We start from the raw sequence: 13,368 nt of genomic DNA on the forward strand, positions 1-13,368 counted from the left end.
CTTAAATGAATGTCATGTAGCAACTTCCACCAAAATATCATAGCTATTACCTCCTGGCTGGAATTGCTTCATCAGGATTCTTTTCAAGATGGAGTTTCACCTACAGCTGCCTACTCCAAGTATAGGGTTCCGTCAGCTCTGACATGCTGAGAAAAATGTGCTTCTACTTCATCACTTTCCCAAAATATACACTAGTAAAAGGATACATGGAGCAAAAAGAGAAAATAGCCTTTCCAACAGCAGTCCTGAAATTAGTAATTTGCCTACTGGCTCTGTATGCTCTGACTAAATATGGCTTCTGTTCCAGCTTGTTGGATACTAGCAAAAGCTGTGTCTAGACAAACTTCCAAGGGATGGTGTAGAAAGGATATACAACTGACAGGTTGCTGAGTGGACGAGAAGCCGAGAAGTTGAGAACCAACAACTGACTCAGCATGTTAGTTGGGTGGTTTGCTTACTTGAACATGAGCCCAAGAGGCTCAAACTAGGTTGCAAACTATAAAGTGACTCACAGTTTAGCAATCTATGCAGCCATCAGTTGCATGTAAAAATGAACCAGAAAACAGAGAACACTTATTTTACTCTCTAGTCAATAATTTTTGGTTAAATTTTTTTTTTCAATGACATTGCTAAAGAAAACACAGGCGGAAAAGGAGATTTGCTAACATTATTTTTCTCTTAAAATGAACTTAAATGACATTAAGTTCAAAAGATTAGAGTTAGAGCCTTAAAATTTATCTTTTACCTATACATATGGTCTTTAGACATCAGATTGAATTGAAAATGAGATACACAAAAAATCTGGTTTAAATGTGAAAGATAAAACCCATTGCTCAGTGCAACAGGTATCAAAGAGCTAGGCAAAAATAAGTTATTTACAACTACCAGACACCTCCTAAGGTTTTCTGTTACAGATGTAAAAGGGAGGCATAGAGAGGTTAAATACTTTGAACTTAAAAATCATATAGGAGGGAGTTCCCACTGTGGTTTAGTGTGTTAAAGGATCCAACAGCTGCGGGGCTGTGATTCAATTCCTGGCCCAGGAACTTCCTAATGATGCATGGGACGTTAAAAAACAACAAACAAATAAAACATATAGCTAAAAAGAGGTGAACAAGAATGGCGCTTTGAACTTGGCTCCGCAGCTCATGGCCTCAGAGGACTGTCTACACCTGTTAGGTGTTTTAAGATCATCATCTGGTGTCTGAAAAACCTCAGTCCGAGTCCAACTTGCTAGCTGTGTGATCTTGAGCCTTCTAAAATACGAGGATTCGCTTCTCCTCACAGTGTTGTGAGTCAGGGTTATGAAATAAACTCTCAGAGAAGTGGCTAAACAATTTTTTTTTTTTCCGTTTTAATCCGCTCCTACCTAACTCCATTTTACGGATTGAAGACTGAAACCAGCGGAACTAGAGTATCCGGCGGTAACTGCGATACTTGAGATTCACACCCCTACGCAGCGCAGCCACAGAGCCCGGAGTCCCTCGCCTCCGCCCGCCAGGGGGCGCTCGGCCCCGCGCCGACCCCGGAACCGCGCGACTTGGGGAGGCGGAGCCCAGTCCGGCAAGATGGCGGCGTCCGCGTTATTTCGCCCCTTCTCAAAGCTGCTTTCATCGGCCAGGCTCCCAAGTGGCTGTAAGTGTCTCTCCTCGAGCAGGCAGTCTACTCTTTTCGGCCTGCGGCTCCCAGGGCGAACCCCGCCCGCGGAGGCATAAGGTGGCTGTGCGGCGAGCTCGTCCTGCTGTGACCTTCGCCGGCCAGTCCCGGAGCCCACGCTTGCCTCCATCCCTGACTCTCGGCTCCCCATCACCCGAGGTCCACCCTCCTCCGAGAGGCCACTCGACCCCTTTGGTCTCTGCGAATAGACTTTGAGCCCCTCGTCCTGCTGCTCTGCAGATTTGGTTCTGCAGATGCGGAGAGGGGGGACCTTCCCGGAGGCGCTTCTATCCGCCCACTCCTGGGTCGTGAGGGTCCTCAAAAGCCAGCGTAGTGCGAGGATTTGAAGAGGTCCTGGATGACAGGGGCCACCCACCTGGCCCTGTTGGTGGCCCAGGACGAATTACTTGACCACTCTACCTTTCTTTCCGTGGCTGTCTTAAGAGAGGAGGTAGAAGGGAGGGTTAAATGCAGTAGTAACACATGTAAATGTCAGATTTATTCCCACAGGACTGTAAATTATAGATTTACAGACTTTGCATCCCCTTTCAGCTTCAGCGCGGTCAAAGTTCTACATTCGGGAACCACCACATGGCAGCCCTGACTGGCTGAAAGTTGGACTGACCTTGGGCACGTCCGTTTTCTTGTGGATCTATGTAAGTATTTACTCCCTTTAATCATGGGACTCCAACACAGTGCAGAGGACGAATAGCAGTGCGACATTGAATGTTGCTGAGCAAATGTCTCATACAATAGGATATCTATATAATTGCTAATAATGTTTCTCCATGAGGGAAATCTTAGAGACTAAAAAATATTAAGGTTTTGGGGCACCAAGAAAATGGGAAGAGGCTGAAACCTGTCATTGAATGGCTTATTTGTGAATGGCAGTTTTACTGCATGATTAATTATACTTTATCTCTTAACGAAGATAGCAGATTTGAGTTTTATGAAGGTACTATTTTCAGATGCCACAGGGGTGGATCATAAATAAACAAGATATGCAAATTAAATCCTATTAGACTTACAAAACATAAGGTTTTTTTTTTTTTTTTTTTTTGGTCTTTTCTAGGTCCGCACCTGTGGCATATGGAGGTTCCCAGGCTAGGGGTCTAATCAGAGCTGTAGCCACCAGCCTACGCCAGAGGCAGCAACTGCAGGATCTGAGCCGCATCTGTGACCTATGCCACAGCTAAATGGCAGTGCTGCATCCTTAACCCACTGAGCGAGGCCATGGATGGAACCCACAACCTCATCGTTCCTAGTCGGATTCGTTAACCACTGAGCCATGACAGGGAACTCCCAAAACATAAGATTTTAACAATGTTTATATAAATACATTGTTGGAAATTGTACTTAGTGTGCAGCAGCCTTTTTCTCTTTTTTTTGGTCTTTGTTTACAGTGTGCTTTTTATGTAAAACTCATTTAGTGGTAGTGTGGTAGTATTACTCTTGTTGACCTTTTACAAATGAAGAAAACACTTGGAGAAATTAATTTGCTGAACCCAGGTCTCCCTGGCAGAGCTACAAATACTGCCACACTGTAAGTATTTTTTTAAAGTTAACTCAAAAGTATTTGTGCTATATTAGATTTTAGTTTTGGAGCTAATAGGTTTGGCACTTCCTCCACTGCTGCCCACATCCAACTCTTAGATCTCTTAGTTTGGAGTTTTTATTTATTTAGTTATTTATTTTTCTCTTTTTGCCACTTCTAGGGCTGCTCCCGTGGCATATGGAGGTTCCCAAGCTAGGGGTCGAATCAGAGCTACAGCAGCCAACCTACGCCACAGCCATAGCAACGCCAGATTTGAGCCACATCCACAAGCTACACCACAGCTCACAGCAACACCGGATCCTTAACCCACTAAGCAGGGCCAGGGATGGAACCCATGTCCTCATGGATACTGATCAGGTTTGTTACCACTGAGCCACAACGGGAACTTCAAGGGTTGCCTTTTCAAATTGAGTGTGTCAGATTTTGGTGAGTAAGTATATATCATTCATAGTTTTTGGACTTTTGTATCCTTTAGCCTTTTATTTCTAGCTAGAATAGTTGTAATTCTTTTAATCTGTCCTTTTTCCTCTTGCAAAATATAAATATCACTAGTTGGTCTCTTCTTTCTCTTTAAGTTGCCAGGAACATTACATTCTAATTTTAACTATTACCTACTTCTAGCTCATCAAACAACATAAGGAAGATGTTTTAGAGTATAAAAGAAGAAATGGATTGGAATAAACTTTTGAAATACTGATACAGTAAGTATGCAGTTTTAAAGGATGAATAGATTATGCAAGTTAATTTACCTCCTTTTAAATCATGTATTTTGGGTTTTTTTAAATTAGGTTTATCCTTTTAGCATCCATATTCCTGTTTGTGCTAAACTTATCTCTTAGCATAATTACTTTTAATCATTATGCTTTGTGTTCAAAGAAGGTTGTGCTTAAGAATGAAACAAAAATCATATTATTTTTTTAACTCTAATAATGCTATAAATGGTGCCTTCCTAGCACTTAAGACAAATTATTGTTGTTTGTGTATTTATTTTTTTCTTTTCTTCCTTTTTTAAAAATTTTTTAAAATTCACTCATCCACAGCATATGGAAGTTCCCAGGGCCAGGGATTGAATCCAATCTACAACTACAGCAATGCCAGATCCTTTAACCTACTGCACCAAGCTGGGGATCAAACCTCCTCAATGACCCAAGCCACTGCAGTCAGATTCTTAATCCACTTTGCCATAGCAACAGCTCCTATTTGTCTTTTTCTTTTTCTCTTTTGGCCACCCCATGGCATATGGAATTCCTGGGCCAGGGATCAGATCCAAGCCGAAGTTGCAACCTAAGCCACAGTTGGCAGCAATGCCAGATCCTTAACCCACTGTGCCAGACCAGGGATCAAATCTTCATCCCAGCGCTCCCAAGATACTGCCGATCCCATTGCACCACAGCAGGAACTTCCTATTTTTCTATTTCTTATTATCTGTTTGTCATATACCACACTTGAATTTAAATTCCATGAGAACGGGTATTCAGTTATTAAATTTTTTACTGCATGAACATTTCATTATGATGGTCACTGTAACTAACACCCAGTTGGACAATTCCTGATAAAACCTAGCTGTGAACAAGATAGTATACACTGCATGGTCTGTGATTTAAAAGAGAGAGTGAGAAGTTCCCTTGTGGTGCATTGGGTTAAGGATCGGGGTTGTTACTACAGTGGCCTAGGTCCCTGCTGTGGCATAGGTTCAATCCCTTGCCCAGGAACTTCTACATGCTGCAGGCACGACTGAAAAAAAAAGAGAGTGATTTTATTTTATATGTATATATATACTATATTTCTGAAAACCATTTTAAAGAAATCCTGTATTAATCCTTTTGTAAAATGAAAAATCTCAGTTTTGGAATTTCCTTTGTGGCTCAGCAGGTTAAGAACCTGACTAGGATCTGTGAGGATGAAGATTCAATCCCTGGCCTTGTTCAGTGGTTAAAGATCTGGTGTTGCTACAAGCTGTGGCATAGGTAGTAAATGCAGCTGGCTCTGGTGTTGCTGTGGCTGTGGCATAGGCCTGCAGCTGTAGCTCCAATTCAACCCCTAGCCTGGGAACTTCCATGTGCCAGAGATGTGGCCCTAAAAAGACCAAAAAAAAAAAACCCTCAGTTTTCATGTATTAGATTGATTAAAGTAGATAACTCATATTGGCTGTATAATAAAACAATAATCACGAATATATTTTTTTTCTATTATTATCACTGTGCCCATTTCACTACTTCCTTCAGTCAATCAAGAGATAAAAAATGAGGAGTTCATATTGTGGATCATGAGATTACAGACCCAACTAGTATCCATGAGGATGCAGTTTCGATCCCTGGCCTCGTTCACTGGGTTAAGGATCTGGCATTGCTGCAAACTGCAACATAGGTCACAGATGCAGCTCAGATCTGGCATTGCTATGGCTGTGGAGTTGGCCAGCAGCTGCAGCTCCAATTTGACCCCTAGCCTGGGAACTTCCATAGGCAGCAGGTGTGGCCATAAAAAGAAAAAAAAGAAAAGATAAAAATGAGTATTAAATCAAAACTGGGTACTTTTGCTACCCCTGTAGTTCAGATTAAAAAAAAAATTTTTTTTTTTGCTAAAACGTAAATAAAATGAGGGGTTGATTTGTTTTCTAGACTTCCCCTGATGCTTCTAAGTTGAATTATTCAGCATGGTCTAATTTTATTTTTAATTCTTTTTATGGCCACACCCACAGAATATGGAGGGTCCCAGGCTAGGGGTCGAATCAGAGGTGTAGCTGCCAGCCTATACCACAGCCTCGACAACACTGGATCCTTAACCCACTCAGTGAGGCCAGGGATTAAACCCGTGTCCTCATGGATACTAGTTGGGTTTGTTAACTGCTGAGCCAGGACAGGAATTCCAGAATGGTCTAATTTTAATATTACATCTGCTGGTTAATGCTATAGTTTTTTGGTTTTTTTTTTTTCTTTTCTCTCTCTCCATTATAGGTATGTTCCATGTAGTGATTATAGGAGTTCCTTTGGATTCATCAATCTGTTGAGTTCTAAATGTGAGAGAAATATGTGAATATATGTCAAGTCAGCATTTATGTTTTGCATAATTAAAAAAAATAATGTCTATTCTTCAGATGATGTATATTGTGATAATGTGTAGACTGTCAATTCTAAGGTAGATTATTAGAAGTATTTTAATGTGGAAAGTACTATCAATAATAAGGTCAATGGTAATTGAGAACATCTTGGTAAGAAGACTTCTTAAGGATACAGGCTAAAAAATGACTGCTGAAATAAATCTTTCTCCTTATATCAACTTTTAATTTCTAATCACAACACTTGTGCTTCATTGTATCAGGGTGGTAGAACTACTCCTACTCTATTATTGAAAATACAAAAGAACCCAAATACTCTTTTATTCTAAAGGAGAAAGTAAAAATGAATCCTATTACCAGATTTTCTTCTGACTCCATTTTCTTGAGTTTGAATGATTTTCATTTGGGTGACTGTTTTTACACCAGTTGTGGCAACATGAAGTTTGTTGACTCTTTTTGCTAAATAAGACTTTCATCTAATGTATAGCAAACTCTGGGCTATCTAAAAAGGAAGTGAGGGGGGAGGCAGGGTTGGTGAGAGTTAATAGGCAAAAATTTAAAAACACTCCATCTATCCCTCATCAGTTAAAACTTACTTATATGCCACTTCATTAATTCATAATTTAAATACTAATGTACCATACATTTAAAAATTCATTATTTGTATTGCCATTCTGAGGTTAAGTAGAAAGTTTCATTGCCTTCTAAATGACTTTGTGTGTGTTTGGGGCTCTGGTCAACGGGTTTTTTTTTGGGAGATTCATGGCCCTATATCTTTGGAAGTCACTTCTGAATATAAATTCATAGTTTCATTATTTCAGAATAAGTATTGAATCCAAATTCAGTGAAAGACCAGATATAACAGTAGCTATTAACTTTTGTCAATTCAGAGTGCTCGCTGGTAGAACTGAAAAGGACCTTAAGGGTCATATAGACCAATTTCTTAATTTTACAAACACAAAAACCAGAGGTAGAATCATTTGTCCCATATCACTGTAAAGTAGAATAATAGACTCTTTTCTTTTTTTTTTTTTTTTTTTTTTTTTTTGGCTTTTGAGGGCCACACACGCAGTATATGGAGGTTCCCAGGCTATGGGTAGAATCAGAGCTGTAGCCACTGGCCTATACCACAGCCACAGAAATGCGGGGTGTGAGCCGAGCCTGCAACCTATACCACAGCTCACAGCAATGCTGGATCATTACCCACTGAGCAAGGCCAAGGATCAAACCCCCATCCTCATAGATTCGTTTCTCTGAGCCACGACAGGAACTCCAGAATAATGGACTCTTAAAGATAACCATGTCCTAGTCCCTGGAATCTGTATACCTGTTAGGTTATATGGGAAAGGGGAATTAAGGTTGCAGATGGAATTAAATTTGCTAATCGCCTGACGTGGAGATGGAGAAATTATCCTGGATTATCTCATTGGGCCCAGTGTAATCACAAGGGTCCTTGTAAATGGAAGAGGAGGCGTCAGAGTGTGTCAGAGTGATGTGATATGAGAAAGATTCAGCTGGCCATTGCCAGCTTTGAAGATGGAAGAGGGCCAAGAACCAAGGAATGGAAAAGTCAAATTCTCCCCTGGAGCCTTAAGAAAGGAACACAGCTTTGCTGACACCTTGATTTTAAACCAGTGAGACCCATGTTGGATTTCTCACCTACAAACTGTAAGGTAACAAATTTGGGTTGTTTTAAACCACTAAGTTTGTTATAATAGCAGTAGGAAACTAATTTTGTCACATGGTAATAGACCAAGAAGTCAGATATCAGCTCCTAATTTGAGGAACTTTACACTAAAGGAAATACTAAAATTCACATCCCTACATGGAACAGAAAACTCTAAGATACTTGAGATTCTGGAAACTGATAGCCTTGGAAATAAAATACGCCTTTAATAAACAAGATCTCTGTGTCAGGCCTTGAAAATGTAGCTACCCCGTGTAGACTTCCATCTTGATTGTGCCTGTATAACTCCAAGGGGAAGTTATTCATGAAGACCAGGGCTGTTCAAAAGGACTTTCTGCAGTGATGGAAATGTGTCCATCCAGTTTGTTACTATCCAGCATAGTAGCCACTACTCCCATATGCCTACTGAGCATTTGTAATGTGATTAATATGACTTCATTTTTAATATTATTCATTTAATTTAAATAGCCACATGGAACTGGTGGCTACAGTATTGGATAGTACTGATGCAAATTATTCTTTAACACCTCCTAAAGTTGTGTCACATAGACGCACTGGTAAAAGAGGCTTTCTAAGGTAAATACTGAAACCTAACTCATATTAAACTAAAAAAAAAAGGTTATGAGGATGCAGAGTTGACTCATAGACCCCCATATCAGGAATGCACCTGGGCCCAGGAATAATTTGGGCTTGAAATTCAAATGTCATCAAGACTTACTCTTGGCTCTTCTCTGTGTATCTGCTTTATTTTCTTTGCACACAGACATTCTCTTCCTCAATCCACATTGTAAAGAGAAGGCCACAGTCAATAGTCCCTAGGTTTTTACATCTCAGTTTAAGATAGTGGCTGGACTGAGCAAGAATCATTCTGATAGTAAACTCCTAAGAGGAACTTGGTCAAATGATGATTCCTTTTGCAGTAATGTAAAAGAATTTCTATAAAAAAGAAGATGCATGGAGTTCCCGTCATGGCGCATCAGAAATGAATCCTAGGAACCATGAGATTGTGGGTCCAATCCCTGGCCTCGCTCAGTGGGTTAAGGATCTGGCGTTGCCATGAGCTGTGGTGTAGGTCACAAATGCAGCTCAGATCCCGAGTTGCTGTGGCTGTGGTGTAGGCCAGCAGCAACAGCCCCGATTAGACACCTAGCCTGGAAACCATAAGCCGCAGGTGCAGCCCTAAAAAGACAAAAGGCAAAAAAAAAAAAAAAAAAAAAAAAGGAAGAAGATGCAGACAAAATCATGTCATATGCAGTCAAGTTCTCTACTAGATTAAAATCAAATTTTTTCAGGTTTAGTATTTGTGATATAGTCATCTAAATTACTTTCCCTGTTGGTCTAGAGGTTAGAATTCAGCACCTTCACTGCTGCAGCCCGGGTTCCATCCTTGGTTTGGTCTGGGAACTGAGGTCCTACATCAAGCCATGCTGTGCAAAAAATAAAAATGAAAAGATAAATTAACTTTTAAGTTACCATAGAGAAAACGAGCTATAAAGAGCTCAGTTTTAAGTATAAGAAGTTATGGGTTAAATTTTGCCACTTCAAATATTTTGAAGTCCTACCCCCTAGTATCTCAGAATGTGATCTTCTTTGGAAGTAGGATATTTGCAGATGTAACTAGTTACAATGAGTATGGTGGAATAGGGCGGGCCCTTAATGCAGTGCGACTGCGGTATTTATAAGAAAAAAGAGACACACAGGAAGAAGACAGCTGTGTTATGACAGAGGCAGAGATCGGAGAGGTGCATCTGCAAGGCAAAGATTACCGGTAAACATCAGAAGCTGGAAGAGGCAAGGCACAATTCTTGCCTACAGGTTTCACGGCAGGCGTGGCCCTGCCCACACCTTGATTTCAGACTTGTAACATCCAGAACTGAGAGAATAAACTTCATTTTAAACCATCCGAGTTTGCAGTAATTTGTTATGGTAGCCCTTGGAAAATAAGATGGAAGGGTTAGGAAATGTCATGTTCATTTTACTGTAGAAGAAAAAGTGAATAGATGGGGAAGGGTACAGAGGAAACCTCCAAGAACAGTTTCAGAATTTACCATCTTGATTACCCTTTTCCTTCATTTTATCTAAATATTTTCAGCCATCAAAAGGGTGATTATCAGGGTTAATAGGTGCAAACTGTTGCATTTGGAGTAGCTAAGCATAAGATCCTGCTGTATGGCACAGGGAACTATATCTAGTCACTTGTGAAGAAACATGATGGAGGATAATGTGAGAAAAAGAATGTATGTATATGTATGACTGGGTCACTTTGCTCTACAGCAAAATTTGACAGAACATTGTAAATCAACGATAATAAAAATGTGTGTGTGTGTATATATGTATACGGAAAAAAGGGTGTTATTGGAATTCTTTTGTGTCACAGTGAGTTAAGGATCTGGTGTTGTCACTGCAGCACTTGGGTTGCTGCTGTGGTGCAGGTTTGATCCCTGACCCAAGAACTTCCATGTGCCACAGATGCAGCCAAAAAAAGGGAGGGGTGCTTCTCAGGACTTTCTTAATTGCTTGCCAATTTTTCTTCCTAGATACTCTTCTAAATTGTTTCACTTTATATTGATCTGTTGAATGTACAGGTTATAGCCTAGGGACACAGTATTAAGAAAAACAAAGCTGTTTCTAGCTTTCTTTGGAGCCTAGGAAATCAGTCTTTGAAAATTGCTTTTAATTATATGAAACTTAAGCCTTGAATAAGTGTGATTAATATTGCCAGTAGAGGATCCTTACGCTATATTTTCAAAACTAATATCTTTGTCAACAATCACAAGTGGAGAACATCCTAGACAAGCCAAGTTATCTCTCACCCCAGATTCTTTGTTCCCAACAAGACCAAGAAGAATGTCAAGGATGTGCTCAAGGGCGGCATAAACAATGTGACTAATGGCTGGGAAACTTGTCTGAACCTTACAGAGTCTTCTATAGCAAAGACCTACTCTTAAAATTCTTTTGGGATTCTGGAGAAAAAGCTTGCCACAGAGTGTATTTGACAACCCACAGGCATGTTCTCTCTTGGGAAATGTTTCATCAAGATGTGAAAAGTGTTTGCCTTCAAACTGGAAAGCAACATATCCTACAGGAGCAGTAGCGAAGGTAGCAAATTCCCTTTGATCAAAGAGCCGTGAGCTTTTAGCTAAGACGAAAAGAGATCTGGAGAAGTGTCACTATTTATCTCACAGTTTTCCCCTCTCCCAGCTATGATGGTCACATCCACCCTAGGGGACACGATAAACTCCCACTGGGCTTATGATGAGATGGTGGAACATAATGGGTCCTGTCATGTGTGCACTGAGAGGCATCCAAACATCGTTAGGGAGCCTTGAGCGTTGACTGGAAGTCAGTATAACTCTCCTCCTCCAACTAGCTGAGCATGTTTTACACTTAATGTGCTTTAGAGCTTACAACAACCCTATGAATAAAGAAATTACCCACATTTTACTCAGACCAGGTATCTGATTCCCAAACTCAGGTTGTTAACCACAATATTATACTATCCAGATTTTTTTCATGTGTAAAAAGAATAATCAATATTTTCCACCTACTCCTTAAGATAGTTTAGAGGATGAAGTACAAAGATAGATGTGACAGTACTTTGGGAGGAGTTCCCGTCATGGTGCAGTGGAAACGAATCCAACTAGGAACCAGGAGGTTTCGGGTTCAATCCCTGGCCTCAATCAGTGGGTTAAGGATTCGGCGTTGCCCGTGAGCTGTGGTGTAGGTCCCAGACGCAGCTTGGATCTGGCGTTGCTGTGGCTCTGGTGTAGGGCAGGCAGCAACAGCTCTGATTAGACCCCTAGCCTGGGAACCCCCATGTGCCATGGGTGTGGCCCTAAACAGACAAAAAAAAAAAAAAAAGATGTGATAATACTTTGGAAAAAGTTTTTACAGCCAGATATGCACGTGTGGTTTTTGTTGTTGTGGCCACAACCATGGCATGCCCACGGTATAGAAACTGCACCACAGCATGACAACGCCAGATTCTTAACCACAGGCCAACAGAACACTCTGCAAGTGTGTTATTTTTGCGTTGTTTGAATTAGTTTGTTTAGGGAGTTCCTGTTGTGGCTCAGCAGTAATGAACCTAGTACTGTGAGGATGCAGGTTTGATCCCTGGCCTCCCTCAGTGGCCTAAGGATTTGGTGTTGCCATGAGCTATGGTGTAGGTCACAGACACAGCTCAGATCCCGAGTTGCTGTGGCTGTAGCATAGGCTTGCAGCTGCAGCCCCACTTTGGACCTCTAGCCCGGGAATTTACATATGCCACAATTGTGGCTGTAAAAAGAAAAAAAAAAAGTTGGTTTGCATTGTTTAAATCAGTTTGGTTTTAACCAAAGCCTTTAGATTACATTTATTATTGATACCTAGTCAGAGATTTCTTTGTGATCATTGACCCCATTGATGGTAGGCTTGACCATTACTCCTGAGAAAAGAGTGGTTCCACGTTTCTTTAACCTGAAACTATAACCTCTGAGTGATAGCAGAAATCATATCTTTTTCATTGATTTACATCCTGAAGCATAGTCTCTAGCATGTTATAGGCATTTTGGCAGATACTCACAGACGGTTTCACTGAAAGTAGATGGCTGCTACGGAACCTGGAGATGATCCAGAAAAGCTCAGAGTCTGCCCAGATCCTGAGTCTAAGTCAGAATTCTGAAGAGGAATTAGGATAGTGTCCTGGGAGCCATGGTTATTTACAAATGTTTACTCAGAAGGAGTACTTTTCAGGGGAAATGGCAACACATTATGTAACAGTATAATATATGCATTAATTCATTTAAATGTATTTGCTGCCTTTGAGTATTTCCTCTCTCTGACAACTAAGACAAAATTCAGCCCTGAGTACACCAAAGAATAAGCTGTAGTGGCAGGCTGGCTTCTTTTCTTTTTTTTTTTTTGTTTGTTTTTAATTTTTTTTTCTTCTTTTTAGGGCTGCACCTGTGGCGTATGGACATTCCCAGGATAGGAGTCTAATTGGAGCTGCAACTGCTGGCCTATGCCACAGCTCATGACAACACCAGATCCTTAATCCACTGAGCGAGGCCAGGGGATGGAACCCGAAGCCTGTGGGTATTAGTTGGGTTCCTTACTGCTGAGCTGAGCCACAATGGGAACTCCTGTTTTTTAATTTTAAATTGGGCAGCACCAGATTGGAAATGATTAGGAGCTCTCCCACAGATGTGATTTGTCAGTCTGCCCTAGCTGCTAGCAGTTCATTCTAGGATGGGCACCCAATGCTGGTCAAAGGTAGCAAGTGTACTAATTGCATTTTGTTAGTTTCAGGACTACCTAACTTCTTAGGGAGAGTCTCAGTCTGGCTCCTTCTTTGGGATGTGGAAGTCTAAACTTCCAAGTAACTGCCTAATTACTCTTAAGGTTTAATCACTAAGAATGGTAATTACTCAGAGT

General features: G+C 40.8%; 2 protein-coding genes across 2 annotated transcripts in view; one reads left to right on the forward strand and one right to left on the reverse strand.

Annotated features, from left to right (window-relative positions):
• The first annotated feature begins 1,550 nt into the window (after positions 1–1,550).
• Positions 1,551–6,306, forward strand: NDUFC1 (NADH:ubiquinone oxidoreductase subunit C1). Its single transcript, NM_001097470.2, is given in 4 exon segments — positions 1,551–1,635; positions 2,209–2,312; positions 3,833–3,912; positions 6,166–6,306. Coding segments are annotated over 3 exon segments (231 nt in total). The 5' UTR covers positions 1,551–1,568; the 3' UTR covers positions 3,893–3,912; positions 6,166–6,306.
• Positions 6,307–7,282: 976 nt separating this feature from the next.
• Positions 7,283–13,368, reverse strand: part of LOC146400950 (uncharacterized) — a 74,845-nt gene continuing 68,759 nt past the window's right edge. The window contains exon 4 of the mRNA XM_084971132.1: positions 7,283–9,380. The gene's annotated coding sequence lies outside the window, so the exon portion shown is untranslated. The remainder of the gene's footprint in view (positions 9,381–13,368) is intronic.

Source organism: Sus scrofa, chromosome 8, assembly GCF_054392235.1.
Source record: "Sus scrofa isolate SSC_HxYL_T2T_F1_AM1 chromosome 8, Sscrofa_HxYL_maternal_Yorkshire_Landrace_v2.0, whole genome shotgun sequence".
Taxonomy (NCBI): Eukaryota; Metazoa; Chordata; class Mammalia; order Artiodactyla; family Suidae; genus Sus; species Sus scrofa.